Raw genomic sequence first — 15,827 nt, forward strand, 5'->3', positions numbered from 1 at the left:
GTTTGGTTTATAACCTAACTAAAAGGGACTAAACAAGGGAGAGTAAATACAAAGTAACCACTTTGCATGAAATTGGGGCTGAGGTTCTCTTCTTTCCACCAATTTCAGGGCAGTAGCTTATTAGAATTGTGTGTGTGCCCTTTGATCTGCATTTTCGTGGGGTTATTTTCACATTTGCCTGTCGCACCTTCTCATGGATAACTCTAAACCCCCCTTCCTTTCCCTCCGAACCCTATTCTTGTGTGTGCTTGTTGGTTTGAAACCCTGGGACATTTTAGCTACCTACAGTAATAGCGCTCGACTTGTCCCCCCTGTTCCTCCAGGAAAGGAAGTTCTTCAAAGGCTTCTTTGGAAAAGTAAGTTTAATACCTCGTTTGTGCTTGCACTATAAGGAGTTACATCCCTGGTATAGCACTGCCATAAAATGTTGAGAGTCCCATAATCCATTTCAGAATATTTACATCTAAAACAGACTTGGAAATACATTGATCAAACAAGGAATATGGGTTAAAAGGCAACTCCAAACAGAAACTTAAATCCACATGGACTTTATTGGAAACCCAGTGTTCTGAACTGATCCAGTCTTCCTGAAAGAAATGCCAGTTTTCCTTTTTAAACCCTTAAACTTGTGCCAGTCTACATCACCTGGGCAAATATCTGTAGAGCAGCTGGGGTCTGTGCCTTGTTAGTGCTTCATGATCGGCTGCCTGACTCCATGACTTGAGCCCTTGATGTTAGCATGGGGAGAAAGCAGTGTGCCTACACATACCATCTCTTAAACCTTTCTTTTTTTTAAGCACAGTCCTAACTCAAATGTCTATGAAGATGAGACCAGGCATTTACCAACTGTTTTTGTCATTGCAACTGTATAACTTGTTTCTATTGCTGCTCTTGTTTTCCTGAGGACAGTGTCTTAGATGTGAAGGGAAGCAACTCTTTGTCCTCATTAAAAATGTGCTGTACTGAGGTCTGGGTGGGTTTGTTCCTGCTGTCTGCATCTTCACAAGGCAGTCTGTGTAGACCTCTGAAAGACCTCCCTTGCTTTGACCTTTCATCTCTTCCATACCTCTGCATTCATGATTCTTCCAAAACATTTCAATTTAGTTTTTGTATGGAGTTAATCTAAGATGCACCTTCTGAAGTATCTCATTGTGAAGTGAATCTTGGTTTCATTAGGAACGGATGGATTCATAACTTCCATACCTACTGAAATCTTGTGGAGCAGATTATTCTCTGATGATGAATTTTGTTCTGGCTTTGCTTGGGGAGTAAGGAAGGTTTTTTTTCAGCTGTTGAGATAGTGACACAGGGACACCTGTTTCCCCAATTCAGGTTTCTTCCTATGATCTGGGAAAGTACACTTCTGAAGTGTAGTGATGGTGAAGTAAGAGGCCCTTTTTTTAGGGCTGAAGTACCATGGTGGGAGATCTGTCAGATACAGCAGATCATTTCTGTGCACAAATAAAATTTAAGGGCTGGAATTCAGAAAGATTGGAGTCAAAACATGCTGTTTGCTTTACAACTGAAAATGATAAATACCAGTAACAATTTATTCTAAACAAATGGGGGGGGGAAAGCAACAACAACAGAAAAACCCAAACAAAAAGCAACAAACACCTCAACCCAATCAGATATGTTAGCTTTTTTTTCTACTTGTTGGTGTTAATTTGTGTTAGGGTACATAAGAAAGCAAAGCTGGTAAAGGACAGCTCTTTGTATATCACTAGATTAAAACAAGTCAAAGATAATCTATTAAATATGCTGGCTACCCAGTTACAGCCTCGCTGCTTTTTTATCAAGTCTGGTACTTCACCACAGCCTTGTAGGTTTCCTTTGTCTGTTATTTATAATATTGTGCCAAAGAGGGACCTACTTCTACTTGAGCTTGTGAAGTTTCACTAATTAGCACTGAAACCATTTAATCCATAGTGTTTAGATATCCCTGCAGCATCAGTATGGAAGTGGCTGTGTTACAACTGTGGCCTACAACGGTAGCCCAAATCTAGGGGGAAAACTGCAGAAAAAGCGACAGCTGCTCTCTTATTAATAATTGAGAAATACTAATAACTCTAGTATCTTTTGGCTCTCTCACTTATGATTTCTCCACAGAGGCCTTGCATTGGGATTAATGTAATATCCCAAGCTGCAGAGCTGCTTAAAAACGCTCAAGCAGCTTCCAAAAAGTCAGTCTCGACAGGTTTGCTGCGTTCCCTGACCATATTTTTCTCCCCTTAAAAGGTAAATCTGACAGATTTGTGCCTGGAAATGTTCAAGTCTTTAGTATTGAGAGTACTTTCTTTTCAGCTTTAAATAAAAATGAGGTATCTGTTGATAGCTCCAGGTTAGGCTTCTGCAGTTTTATTTTGTGTACCTTATGCCACGTAACAGAATCAACTGCCTGTTTAGGCAGCTCTTAATATTTTAAAGCTAAAGCTTTTCTGCTGTTATGAATAGCAGCACAGACTCAGTGATCTTGTCCATGTTTTGCTTCCACTGAGTGCGTGCATTTCTCATTGCTCAGTGTTCTAGTCTGCAATGAAACATTTTCCTTACGTACACCTCAGACTCCAGATACATTTTACAGCTGTTTGTCAGTCCCAGGGTAGAAGAAAATAGACTAGAAACAACTTGCAAGTATTTAAAAATGCAGTATTGGGCAACTCCTAATTCTGCTCTGGCATCCTTAAAACCTTATTTTATGCCTTAGAGCATAGCTGCTACTTATCTCCATGTTCTTATCACTTCTAACAGCTAAGTTGTCATGACCCACACTGTTGATTAGAAAATGTACATTTTGGTGGCTAATCTCTAGGATATTGCCAGCTTGTTGAAGAGGTTCCCCTCCTGCCCAAATCACAGTGGTCCTGATTTATCTTTGGGCCGTCTCTGTTAGGATGGATGCCCCACCCACCCGTCTGCAGACCTCTGAGGACTCTGAAATGATTCCAGATAACAAATCTTGTGTTGGAGCAGATTGCTGACCTCCTGCTTAGCAGTGATGTTTCTATCAGGGCTGACTCAGCACTGACGGATCAGACTCCCAGGAGTCAGTGCCACGTGTGGCTCTCCTCCAGCAGTGCTGTCATCCAGAAGCTACTGATACGAATGTCTAGACGAGTCCCTTGGTAGCAACACTTAAGGCCACACTCTTCCAGTGGATATTGGCCGTTTGCTTTTAAATACTTTTTGTTCAGTGTCACCTACACTCTTCAGTGTTTGACACAAGCTGTGATCCTGCATCGGCATTCACTTCCCATGCAGTATCTTGCATCTGGTCTGATCTTTGTCTGGTGTGTGCCAGGAGTGCAAATACTCATATCTACTTAGTAATTACCATAGACTTGGCAATGTTCCACTCATAATGGAGTAGTACTTTGGTTTTTACATCCAGTATAAACTGATTTGGAGAAGTACGCTCCTTCACACGTCACTCGTAGGCACAGATAAGCTGAGGATTCAGTAGATGGGTAAATCATGTGTTGCCCAACAACATTAGCTCTGAGTTTGGGACACAGACTGTAAGGACTAACGCCTCCCAAGTGCTGCATCTGCCACACATTTAGGAGGAGGAGTTGGGAGATAAAAATATGTTCTGTTTTTGTGTAGCAAGCCCATGTTTTGTTATCTTGCATGGGGAACCTTATGTTTCCGGTGGGAGATGAGGGTTTATCCCTTTAGCCTTTTCATTTTATTCTGAGGAACATGAAGTTCCATGTCTTAGCTACTTCTAAATCCTCACTTGGAAAGAGCAGGTGAGGAGAAGCTCTTCTGAAGATCAGTACTGCATTATGAAGTACCCAGCTCAGTTAATACAAACTTCAGGAATGGTTCACTCTTTGTGTTTTATTGTCTCCTGGGGAGGGACCTGTATCTCTGCTTCTAATGAGGGTAATCTAAACCAAACATTTACCTGCAGACATCTTCTTTCGACTGTTCATATTTGCTTGAAACGAAGATTTTGAGACTATTAACAGCTTATAGGAAACCTGCACTCCTTTTAAAGTGGTTCAGGGAGGCAGACCTCTACAAACCATTTGGTTAGGGGATTAATGGGGACTTGCAGGCTATGGAAGCTAGCTGAGCATTGAAAATAAAGACTGTATGTTGTGAGTATTGACATTAACAGCCTCCTAAGACCAAAAATTGGAAGCTATTTTTAAATGCTGCAATATTTTGTAACACATGTGATGATAAATTCAAATGCACCTTGCTTTGTGAATTTTACTCTTTCCATTAGACATTCCAGAGTCTGACAGTTTAAACCTTTGGGCTATCCAGCAGGCTGGATGGGCATTAAAAAAATTTGCTTCTGCAAGCACTTCTCTGTGGCTTGCTTTCATGCTGTGCTTATTTTCTCTCTTCTCTTTTAATCACTCTTCCATACAAGTCAATGCCATTCCCTGTTCTCACCAAGCTTTTTGAAAACGCTCGGGGTGTCATTGCTGCTTCTCAATTTGGGGCAGATAGTGCCTCTTCAAAAGCAGAAGTTCTGCCAGGCCCATTTTCATCACACGTGCTGCATTCTCTGAGGATGAAACCAATGGGATAAAAACAGGAGAATTTTCAGTCCAAGATATTTCATCCTTCCGGTGTTAAAATGGGAGTTGCAGGCTTGGAACACGTGGTAGCTTATGCCGGAATGTCTCTTTGTTCCACTACTTGCTGTATGAGTATAAATTATATGCATCTGCAGTGAACTAGTAAAAACAATTACAAATTAATTGCAATTCCTGCATCAAGCCACTAGCTGATACCCCCTCATCTTTTTCATGTTTTCTTCACTCCCAGCAGTGGTCTGCGGTGGGTGCCGTTAGCAGCCACCAACTATGTAAACCCAGTGCTTCCAAAAAAATGTTAGCTGGCTTAAAATGTGATGCTGGAGAATTAAAGTTAACAGATTTAAGAGGAAAAAAAGAAAAAGAGAGATTGTTTTTCCAGTAGTTGCTCTCTGTAACAACCAGTGAAATTATGTTGACATCTTGTATCTATTTTCTGTTCAATTAATTAGTTTCAAAAGGATATTATGTCAAGTGTTTATACTGTTTTCTGTGACTTTCCCTTAAAAAGTAAACAGTCTAGAAAGACTCTGCAGTTAAATGGCTTCCTAAGCCTTCCTGTGTTTCCCACTTCTCCTTAGCCTCAGCTTGTGTCAGCTGAAAGTTCCCACAGTCAGATCTTGAATAAAAGCCAAGTGGTCTCTGTGTCAGCCTGCCACTCACCATTACTTTGTCAACAAGATACACACCAAATGGTTAAGAAATCAGATTTTTCTACCTCTCTTCTAAGATGTAGCTCTTAATGAATTAGTGAAACATGTTTGGATGATTGATCTCAGCATTAAGCTCATAAAACAGCAACTGATGATGATTTTTGGGTGCTTTTAACACTGGTTTAAGGTGATGCCATGATTCTGCCACACGACTATTGGGGCAAAGGGTAGGGCTGGTGGAAATAATCAGGTAAGAATTTTCCTACATTTAAGCTTGTGCTAAAGAAGCTACCTGTGGTGTAACTCCTTATGAATTAGTGTCTTCTGACTCTTTAGTGGAACTCTTCACTCACCTGGTCAGTCTTGAATTCTTTGCTGTCAGTGGATGTACACCTTATTTTTGCCTCCACCTGGTCTGTGCCCTCTCCCCATCCCCACGACGTGCTGTTTCTGAAGTACTGGCTTTGGCTTGGTTCTCTGAATGTTTCGCAACTTGGATTGAGTATCTGGCTTTGGGCACCCTACTGACCATGGACTTCATCTACACTTAATGTTTGGTTCTTGGAAAGGGGAAGTGGGTGGCACCCTGATGCTGTTGGCATAAACCTGTGTTTTCTTTCTTTCTTGTTCTCTTTTTATTTATTTATTGGAAAGTCTGGGAGGAAAGCCGTTAAAGCAGTCCTGTGGGTCTCGGCGGATGGACTCCGAGTGGTAGATGAGAAAACAAAGGTTAGATTTCCCTGGACTAAGTTTTAAATCTCTCTGCTGTAACTTTAAGTGGACACCAGTCTTTGTGTTAATGCCAATGTTGATATTTGAAATGTACTGAAGGCTTTAAACGTACTAATGACTTCAATCATTTCTGGCTTTGGAAACGTACCTCTACACGCTGATTTATTTTCTCCCCTGGTTAATTCCACACTACTCACAACACACATTTTTATGAAGTGCAGCAGCTAGCACAAGCTTGGAATGCTTCTTGTTGCATTTGCTGGAAGAACCACTTTTTCATGATAAGTTCTGTTGTTGCTGCACTCGAAGAGTCCCTTGACTTCATTCTGCACCACTGCAGAAGGCTGCAAGTGTAATACAAGAGCAAGCTCATGTTAATTAATGTAATTTTTAGTGCATCCGACTCTGGATGCACTGAATGATATCAACATGACATCAACATCTGAATGAACAAGAGCTATCTTCCAAAAATGCCATGAGAGAGTAAATGAAATGGAGGGCTTATATACTTCAGTCTCAAGCCTAAGTAATAACTATAAAATTTGGTAGCTCTTAATCCTAACATCTAAGCTGCTGATATGAAGTGGAAGGCTGCTGTATTCATGGTATCCTTCTAGCTGGTTTTACAGTTGTTTAGTTGTGAAGCAGTGTGGTATTGACTACCATGGTGCTTGTGTGCAAGTAACAGCAAACATTCTTGGTTTTATCTATATGTAGGCAATTGGAAATAAGAACTTTAGGCTTGCCTCTGTAAGTGTATTAGTATTGCAGAAGATGGCACGGCCATTGGAGCAGCCTTTACTCTCATTAATCTGGAATTAACTGGGTTTATATTCCTGTTGCTTAACCTTTACTTTGTCAACCTAAAAGATGATTTCTGCAAGCCAACACTGAGAAGCAGGTAGAGAGAATTCCTATCCCTGTGCAGTACGGCTGCCTGTCAGATACCTGCTCCTTGGCTAGACCTCTCCAGGGCTGCAGTTGAGCTGTGCTTCATCAGCACTAAAGTTACTGTCTCTTGAGAATTCAGTTTGTGACACAGCCATGCTGATGTAGGTGAATTCAGCCTGCTGATTGCCTCATTTAAGAATACTACTACTACATGTATTATTTTTAGAAATGTGACTGCATCTGTCTAATCTTTTAAAACTGAATTTTAGTAAGTTGTGCAGGCCTTGGAGGTAATTAAAAGTACAGGATTTAGAGAATATACTATTGCCTCCTGGTGGCTGAATACATTAGCACAGGTGCCAGGTACTAACCACCAACCTAAAGAAAACGTTGGGGAAAAAAGTACTGAAAGCACACATTGTCATGCAGATGGCATTGTTCTTAAACTGTACAGTCTCCTTTGTAGAAACCTTTCTCCCATCAATCTATGGGGACAAATCAGGAGTGTTGGATACTACCAGTGCTGCTGGTGGCTCTTCCATTGCATCCCTGATTAACTAATTGGTGTATCAGCTTCTGGGTATTGTGCAGCAGCTGCTTGCACGCTTGCAGACCTCTCCCATAAGTTTCAGTGTTGTGTTTTAACCACAGTAAAGATTGGATTTTTTTGATTGCAAGACTATGGGAGCTGCTGGGAGGGGAGGGGAAGCGATTGGGATTGTTGAAGTCCCTACATTCTAAAGCTGTGCCTTGGCACACTTCTACAACAGATGGTCGGTGGGAAAATGTCATCTTTTTGTTTCATACTGGCCATAGATTCTTGATGGAGAGTTCATGGACAGACAGTTACAGCCACGTCAGGTTATCCGCTTTTTAGTGTAGCTCACCTTCTTGGCAGATAACATTGAAAGTGACTTGTTCAAGTGTTTCTCCCTATTTCCTCACATTTCTTTTACTGGGGGATGTGTGTGGATTTTTTTTTCCCCCTCTAGGATCTTATAGTTGATCAGACAATAGAGAAGGTTTCTTTCTGCGCACCAGACAGGAACTTCGACCGGGCGTTCTCCTACATCTGCCGAGATGGCACAACGAGACGCTGGATATGTCACTGCTTTATGGCCGTGAAGGACACGGTAAGTTTAATGCTGTGCATGTCCAACTCTTCCAGCTTCTGCCTGAAACTTATGATCAAAAAAAAATGAACTATCTAGAATATTGACATATATGTTTTGACTTCAGCTAAAATAGTCCTTCATCCTTGAGAATTATTTTAGTTCTAATTCTTCACATCTGAATTATTTGCTATCCCTCTGTGGTGTCATCTCATGGGGAGAAAGAGTGCCTAGCATGTACATGAAAGGAGTGCAGTCAGCCTCAGATATCTCTAGCAGAAGGGAACTACTCTCCTAAAAATAGACAGAAGATATTCTCATCTGAAAATGTATACCAAAAAACCAAAAAGGCAATGACAGTTTTTCCAGCATAAAACCATAGTGAGTAAATACAGCCTGGGTATGAATGCAGCCTCTTGTATGAGCATGGTATCTTGAATGGAAAGTCATCTGAATGGTAAGGGATGGACCTAAACAGAATTAAACTAGCCTCCTGTTTGCTTTAAAGTGATAGACATTTTTCCATTGGAAGGTCTGAAAGCAAGTTACCTCTACGGGTCTCTCCCTGTCTAGACTTAAGTTAGTTATTTAACTCCCTGATCTGGCCTTTTCCTCTTCCTGTTTTTTGTTGAATCCTGCCTACATTGTACAAAGTGTTCGAAACCTGGTGCAGACTCATTGCGTGAACCCCACGTAGCTGCACGCTCGGAGCAATTGTACTTCACAATTGCTCGTTTTTCTTTGAAGAGAAACAATGATGTTAGATGTTCCCAGTCAAACTTGTGCTAGAGCTGAAGCACTCCTGTTTTCCTCTGTGAGTACCAGGTCAGTTCACTTACTGACTACAATAGATGAGTTGAGCTGCTGGCAGTGAGAGCACCTCTGACTCAGCTGTAGCCGCAGTACCGGCTGGATTGCTGGACTTCCTCCGACCTGAATTTCCCTCCCTTTTTGCAGTTGTTGGACTGTGGATCCTCTTGACCTCACTGGTTAATAATGGGAGTGCTTTTCAGAAGGCACTCTTAATACTAACTTGTGCATTTGGTCAGGGCCAGTGAAAGGTGTAAGTAGTCACCCTTGTGCTTTTAATTTTCACACTTGCTCCCTGAGCCCTCTGTAAACTTTTTTCTGTCTGAGAATGGCACTTACCTGTCCTTCAGGGCTTACACCTGCTTAAGACTGCTTCACAAGAGTCTCTGTGCACAAATGTATCCAGAGGCGAGGGATCAGTGCAGGCATGTTATCACACTAGCGTCTTAGTAGCGGTTGAACTAAACCCATTAATCCAACAGTCTTTAATTTCTGTTTGGCCTCGAATACTGCTTGTGCATTAGTAACTGAGAGGCTTCATATACCAGCTTTCATTTTAGAGCTGTACAAAAGGTGGCCAATTACAGTAGTTCTCTTTAATGCCTTAATTAGGTTCCTCTTGTAAAGGCAGGTTATCAGTTTGCAATGCTCGAAGCAGATGTGCATTTCTGTTCCAGTTACTGTATGATGCAATCTTGTCTTGTACAGGGGGAAAGGTTGAGTCATGCCGTGGGCTGTGCATTTGCAGCATGCCTGGAGCGAAAGCAGAAGCGAGAGAAGGAGTGTGGAGTGACTGCCACCTTTGATGCCAGCAGAACCACATTCACTAGAGAGGGATCATTCAGGGTCACTACAGCTACTGAACAAGCAGAGAGAGAGGAAATTATGAGACAGATGCCAGATGCTAAAGGTATGGAGTGCAACTTCAACCATCACCCGTAGCGAGCACCACCAGTGCTGATGGTGGTTTGGATCCTTTGTAAGGGCTGTGGCATAACACCCGTGCAGCACTTCCCTCTCTTCAGCCTTACTATGTGCAAGCCATACTCCCAGACACTTGTCACTTCACAAGGTGAAAAATGCTCTCAGATTCACTCATAGTGCATTTTCCCACATCTTCTCTAGAAAAAGTCCAAATGGCTTCATATGTTGGAGCTACTCCTACTTGTTTTGTCAGCTTGCTACGCGGCACAAAGCACCTTAGGTATGGTACTAAAAGGCCTTGTTGGAAGACTGTTATAAAAACAGAGTAAGTTAGTTTGCCAGCCTTGAGGTAATCCTTGTTGTAATATAAAGTTATGATCAGTGAACAGAAAATTGCATGCACTTCTCTTAAATAATGTATTTTGATTTTTAAGGCAGGTTACAAAGTGTCTATATAGAGCTTTATTGTATGAGGGAAGAACAGATCAATCAGTGTGCTTTTCCAGAAGCACTAAAACCCCCTCCCCATGAAACACATAACTGTTGCACTGTTACATTTACATTCAAAACTAGTATCGAACTGATTTGAGAGGAGTTAGTTTTTACTTCCTAGCCATTATTAATACCATTTAAAGTGTCTTGGGATTCAAGTGAAAGTATAACTTCTTACTCAAGTTTTATTACGTAAGTGGTGGAGTTCTACAGCAAACAAACAAAAAGTCAAACTGTTACTATAATACATACTGTTCATAGCCCTCTTTACAGTGGAGTTGAACTTCTGTTTCAGAGGGTTCCACAGCAAGTTCTATGCTGCCACTCAATTGTAAAACTTTAATCTTCGTTTTCATCATCCATCTGCTTGTTCCCATACGTTAGTGTTAGAATGTGCTAAATGAAGCTTAAACACAAGGCCTTTGTTACTGGAGGGCATGAGTCAAAGTCTTGATTCAGTGAAGGTGTGTGAAATCCTTTCCAAGAAAGACTGATTAGAAAAGTTTCACTTGAACGAGCAGCTGCAGCTCATGGGTACTGAAGCTTGCAAGACAATGTAATTAGTTCCTCCTACCATTCCAGCTCCTCAGAAGTCTCTAGTGTGACTCCTCTTTTCCAGACTTCTAGTTATTCTGTTGATGTGTCAGCAAAAAAGGAATTGCTTTTCCTAAAGCATTTGGAAAGCAATATAGGTAAAATAAGAGTTCACACCAGGATAGTGAGATTTCCCCTTCTCCTGCTGTGTTGATGAGCTGTGTTTATGGACTCCAAAGCTTCACTTACAAATGGTAGGTTATTCTTCCTAGAGATTAAAAAGTTCTTATTGCTGTCCTAATGATGTCAGGATTTAAACTAGGCATACTCCTACCATTAGGCCTTGTTGGCAGGAGCATGTTGGTGCTATGAAAAACCCTGCAAAGTGAAGTAGATGACTGAAAAGTTGGAGGAGTTTCCAATGCAGCCAACTAGGGACTGGGTGATATTACTACAGCTTCATTCAGTTAAAGAAGTGACACAGGAACTTGCTGTAAATGTGCCTGTCAGCCCTGACGCTGGCTCTGCCCTGCAGGACACTTTTCCTCTACCTGGAATGTATTTCCTGGAGAGCTGGGGAGCTGCAGCCTGAGCACCAAAGGCAGCCTAACCTGTTAAGTGCTGCTGCTGCCTTTAGCCTGCTGAAGCTTGTGCAGTGTGTTTGGCTACTGCTGCTGTTCTGCAGGACTAGGAGGGTGGCTTTCAAAGGAATGTCTTAGAGCTGGGTTCTGTTCCCTGCTGCTGCTGAGCTGTGCCACCCTAGATCGCTTAGTACAGTTTGTAGTAATGTTTTGGCTATAGTTTTGTGTTGAGACAAAGTTCTCAAGCCACAGTACACTCAGAAATGAAGTATGGCCTGAGCTGGGGTTTCAGGAGCAGCTGGAAACAATACATACATACATACAAGTGGGCAGCCTGACTTAGTAAGCTTAGCTTTGGAGGCTGGATGTATGTAAAATGACATGGTGAAGACACTGAAGCTGTACAGAAATGAGTTTTCTCCTGTGATTATCAGAACCTTATTTGGAGGAGTACATGTCATGCAAATTCCTGTGATTTCTCTTTTCAAAACAAATGGGAATGCTACTTCACTTTTTGTCTTCTAACCTCACCCTATTTCCTCCAGCAGCTGAAACAGAAGTGAAAACGGTAGCACCAGGTGCTGCACCAAACAGTACTGCCCCCTCTTCTGGCTCGCCCACCTCTCCTACTGCTGAAGTCGCTGCCTCTCTGGACAAGGAAATGAGCAATCCCCACGCTATTCCACGGAGGCACGCCCCTATAGAACAGCTTGCCAGGCAAGGGTCTTTCAGGGGCTTCCCTGCCCTGAGCCAAAAGATGTCACCTTTTAAACGCCAGCTGTCTTTGCGAATAAATGAGCTGCCTTCAACAGTGCAAAGGAAGACCGATTTCCCCATGAAAAATTCAGGTAAACCCAAAGGGTTCCAGTGAAATGTTACCTTAAATTGTCTCCTCCTCTTCTCTTTCTATGTGGCTTCAAATAACTCCTCCTTTCCTAGTAAGTCCTTGTGGATCGTTTCTCATGAGGAAATGTCACCCAAGGCAGAAAACTTCTGCTTTGGGAATAGGCAAGAATTTCAAATGCAGTGTTCGTGTGCAGCAGACAAACAGTTCCAATTGCTGTCTGAGATACTGGAGCACAGCTCAGAGTGCTCCAGGAGTGGGTGTTGGTGAGTTAGTAGGTGCTGGCTCTTCCCTCCAAGTCACTTAACTAGTTCTTCCACGTAATGCCAGCGCATCCTGAGAGACAAATCCCTTGAAGGCCCTAGCCACTTGTCATGGCATCATGTGATGCTTTCATGCAGTCTGTCTTTCTGCCTGTCCAAATTGTTCTTCCTGAGAACAATTAAATGGCTTTTCACTGTGCAGTAAAAGAAACTTCACTGCTTAGGTGGCACAGGTGGCTGTATCTGTAATGTATGGTGCAGTTTTCACATGAAGGCAGTGGGGTTTTTTAGAGTCATCACAACATGAACACCTTGGGTGCTCAGTACCTTGTATAATGTCCCAGAATCCCCTTAGCTGGTTTGTCCTGCAGGCCAGCTGTACTCTCACTTGGTAACAGAACTGGGTTTAGGCTTCTAAGTTTGAAGAAAAAATTACTGTGATAAAGGCAAAATCAACAAAAATACCTAGTCAGACTTTTCTTATAATCCTTATTTGGTGAGCCATGCTTTCAGCCCACCACTGAGTTTATCAGTACTAGTGCACTGCTCACTGGTGATGCTCACTGAGCACGCTACAGTCTCTTTCTCATGATTCAGAATGTTTCTGATGCATGCCCCATGCATGCCGCTGCCAGTGCTGCTTACTGTGGCACCACGTGTGCTGTATTGCACTGTCTCTGAAGAAATCAATTCTTGGGCATGCCTCCCCTGAATTTTAGATATGATGCATGTTGTGTCCAGACATCTTGTGGGTTATATACTGTTTGTGCTTATCCATGCCTGCTCATGCCCGTTCTGTGCAGTGAAGGACTGATGATCACTGTTTTTGAAAGCTGTGCAATTAGTACTAATGAGAACATCTGGTAAGTCAGCAGTCTCACTCCAGATGTTACTTTATCCACATTATGCTGATACTTGGTTTAAAACTGATTGTCATTTTATGTGAGCATTCAGCTTTCACTTTTCGCCATCCCACTACCAAACCAGAGCAATCAACATTCTAACTCTAGACTTAACTTGCCACTGTGCTTTGCAGTCAGCACATTTAAACTTCATCTAGTCACTGTGGAAGTATGTTGTTGGAACACTTAAATCTATCATAAGTATTTTCATTTCACAGTGTGCCAAGTCCTTGAGATATTTAGCACTTTATACTGATTCAGATTTCCCCCAAAGCCATGGAAGAGCCTTTTGTTTTCTGAAATGAACGTCCTCTTGCATTAGCACAGAGCCAACAGTAATAGCCAAGGTTAAATCTGCACATCCATCACCTCACCCTCTTGACTTAGTCATAAAGTAACTAATGTGATGTTCTAGTTCAGCTCAACTCTTCAACACTAGCTTACTTAAAAAACAACAACGGTCATGCAACTCAGCAGGAGGAAGATCTGGGACACAAGGGAACTAATTACATTTCAGTTTCACAGTGGTATTTGTATATTGTTTCTGTATCCTTTACACTTCCAGTTTAATGAGTTGTGTTTATATTTTAGTCCCTGAGGTAGAAGGGGAAACGGACAGCATTAGTGCCCTGTGCTCTCAGATCACCAATACTTTCAGCACACCATCAGAAGATCCTTTCTCTTCAGCCCCCATGACAAAACCAGTGACAGTAGTCGCACCCCAGTCTCCTGCCCTTCGAGGTTTGTGACTTTGCGTGCCGTGGTCATGATGGATGAGGCTCGAATGTACATAACGTTGCTTTCCAGTAACACCTGGTCTTAACTTCTCGTGCAAGTCCTGTCATCACTGTTGTGGGGGAGTGGATCCTGCTTTACTCATCTTGTCTATTTAGTTTTTCTGTGCTGTTGTTTTTAACAAAAAGTTCGTGCACCTACCACACGATAGTTTCCTGCCAGAGGGACTGGCTTTGAGATAATGACTATGGTAACATTTTGCCTCCACAACTGCAAAAACACTCACCCCCTGTGTGTCACAGGAACCAAATCCCACAAGGGAAGAGTTTTTGTGCCACCACATGATTACTGTTTCCACACAAACGTTCAAGGTGTGGAGAGATGCCAACTTACAGCACTCGCTGCAGCCTCTAATCTTCATTTTGCTGATGCCCTTTTAGTCAAGGTGTGTGAAAAGAGAGCCTCTCCTTGTTAAATGTACTCACTGCTACTTTGCAGCTGAAATCTGGTGTTCTTTTGAACCTAAAATCAATCATACAGTAACTGCTGGTGAGCCATCTCTCTTCTCCATAAAAACAACTAATTTGCCTTCACTTGGTCATCAGACCTCAAGGTCTTAACTCCATAAAGCCCAACTGTCCCACAGTTCTGCTAACAAGAGTTGGCCTGGTGAAGTGGAATTTACATCCTTATCAACTGTCAGTCCAGTTTGGCTGATTTACACAAGCTGCTGTCATGTGGAAGTGTCTAAACTGTTGTTTGTTGATAGATCTGACATGGCCCACTAATATACCAGTCACGTGCATGCCTTGCATGAATTAATTGCACTGATGTTGTCTGCTCCCATTTTAGTTAATGGCACTGCCTCTGCCTTCTGTGTGCTTGCTGCTAAACCATCCCAAGCTGCTGTAGTGTCCACAGCTATGCCCGTTCGTGAAACCAATCCTTGGGCTCATGCTCCTGCTGCTAATACTGGAGCTGCAGCTGTGGTTGCTGGTAAGATTGGAAGTGGATCCGGTGCACTGCTATGAGAACTTGGATCAAAAGCATAATTGAGCCCTCGAGACAAATGTCGATGCCACTTAATGGCGAGTGGAAGGAACCATAACAAAAGCCGGAAGTAGTAGCCTTTTGCACGAGTGGATGGAGGGAAGTGATGAACTTGCTGCTTCTGGGTCTATAAGCTGGACTGCTTCTTATTTTGGCAGCGTTTTAGAATAGCTAGTGCTTAAAAAGGAAGTAATGAAGTAGTGTGTTTGGGGATGAGGGGAAAGAATCTAGGCATACCCAAAATAATTTGTGTGTTCTTTCCACTGATACACATAAGGAGAGATTAAGGTGGTTGCTTAAAGGCTTCAGAGGTTTGTTTCTTCTGTTCAGTAAGTTTAGTCTGACCCTCCACTCCTTGTTTGTAGTTATGTGCAATGTAAGGTGGTGCTTTGACTGTCACCCCTTTGGACATGTGCTAAAAGTCTCAGTCACACTGGCATTTTCTGCTGGCTCAGCTCAAAAAGAGAAACTTTGCTGGTGAAAGGTAGTTTCTTGTAAAAGTATCAGACCCATTTTCAGCAATTCTTACAGTTCCCACTGTAACAGCAACAGTCAGATGGCATTTAACTGGATTAGGCTGACTGATGACTACTTGAGCAGTAATGGGCTTCCACTTCGAAATAGCAGAGCCATTTCTAGCATCTCTGGTTGCCTTTCTCACTATATTGGAAACCTGGCAAGGCCCCATGGGAAAGAAAGAGAATTTGAAACTGCAGGGAGAAGGAAAACCAGAATTCAGATGGTGGGA

At 42.3% G+C, this 15,827-nt stretch overlaps 1 protein-coding gene across 11 annotated transcripts in view; it reads left to right on the top strand.

The window, feature by feature from the left end:
• NUMB (NUMB endocytic adaptor protein) overlaps positions 1-15,827 on the top strand; it is a 98,751-nt gene that overhangs the window by 80,915 nt on the left and 2,009 nt on the right. For 2 of the 11 annotated variants that reach the window (XM_054161529.1, XM_054161530.1), the window contains exons 4-10: positions 279-356; positions 5,864-5,938; positions 7,825-7,965; positions 9,463-9,664; positions 11,831-12,133; positions 13,886-14,035; positions 14,882-15,025. In XM_054161529.1, coding sequence (XP_054017504.1) covers positions 279-356; positions 5,864-5,938; positions 7,825-7,965; positions 9,463-9,664; positions 11,831-12,133; positions 13,886-14,035; positions 14,882-15,025 — 1,093 coding nt within the window. The remainder of the gene's footprint in view (positions 1-278; positions 357-5,863; positions 5,939-7,824; positions 7,966-9,462; positions 9,665-11,830; positions 12,134-13,885; positions 14,036-14,881; positions 15,026-15,827) is intronic. The other 9 variants (XM_054161532.1, XM_054161533.1, XM_054161536.1 and 6 more) reach the window with 9 other exon arrangements.

This window comes from Dryobates pubescens, chromosome 5, assembly GCF_014839835.1.
Source record: "Dryobates pubescens isolate bDryPub1 chromosome 5, bDryPub1.pri, whole genome shotgun sequence".
Classification (NCBI taxonomy): Eukaryota; Metazoa; Chordata; class Aves; order Piciformes; family Picidae; genus Dryobates; species Dryobates pubescens.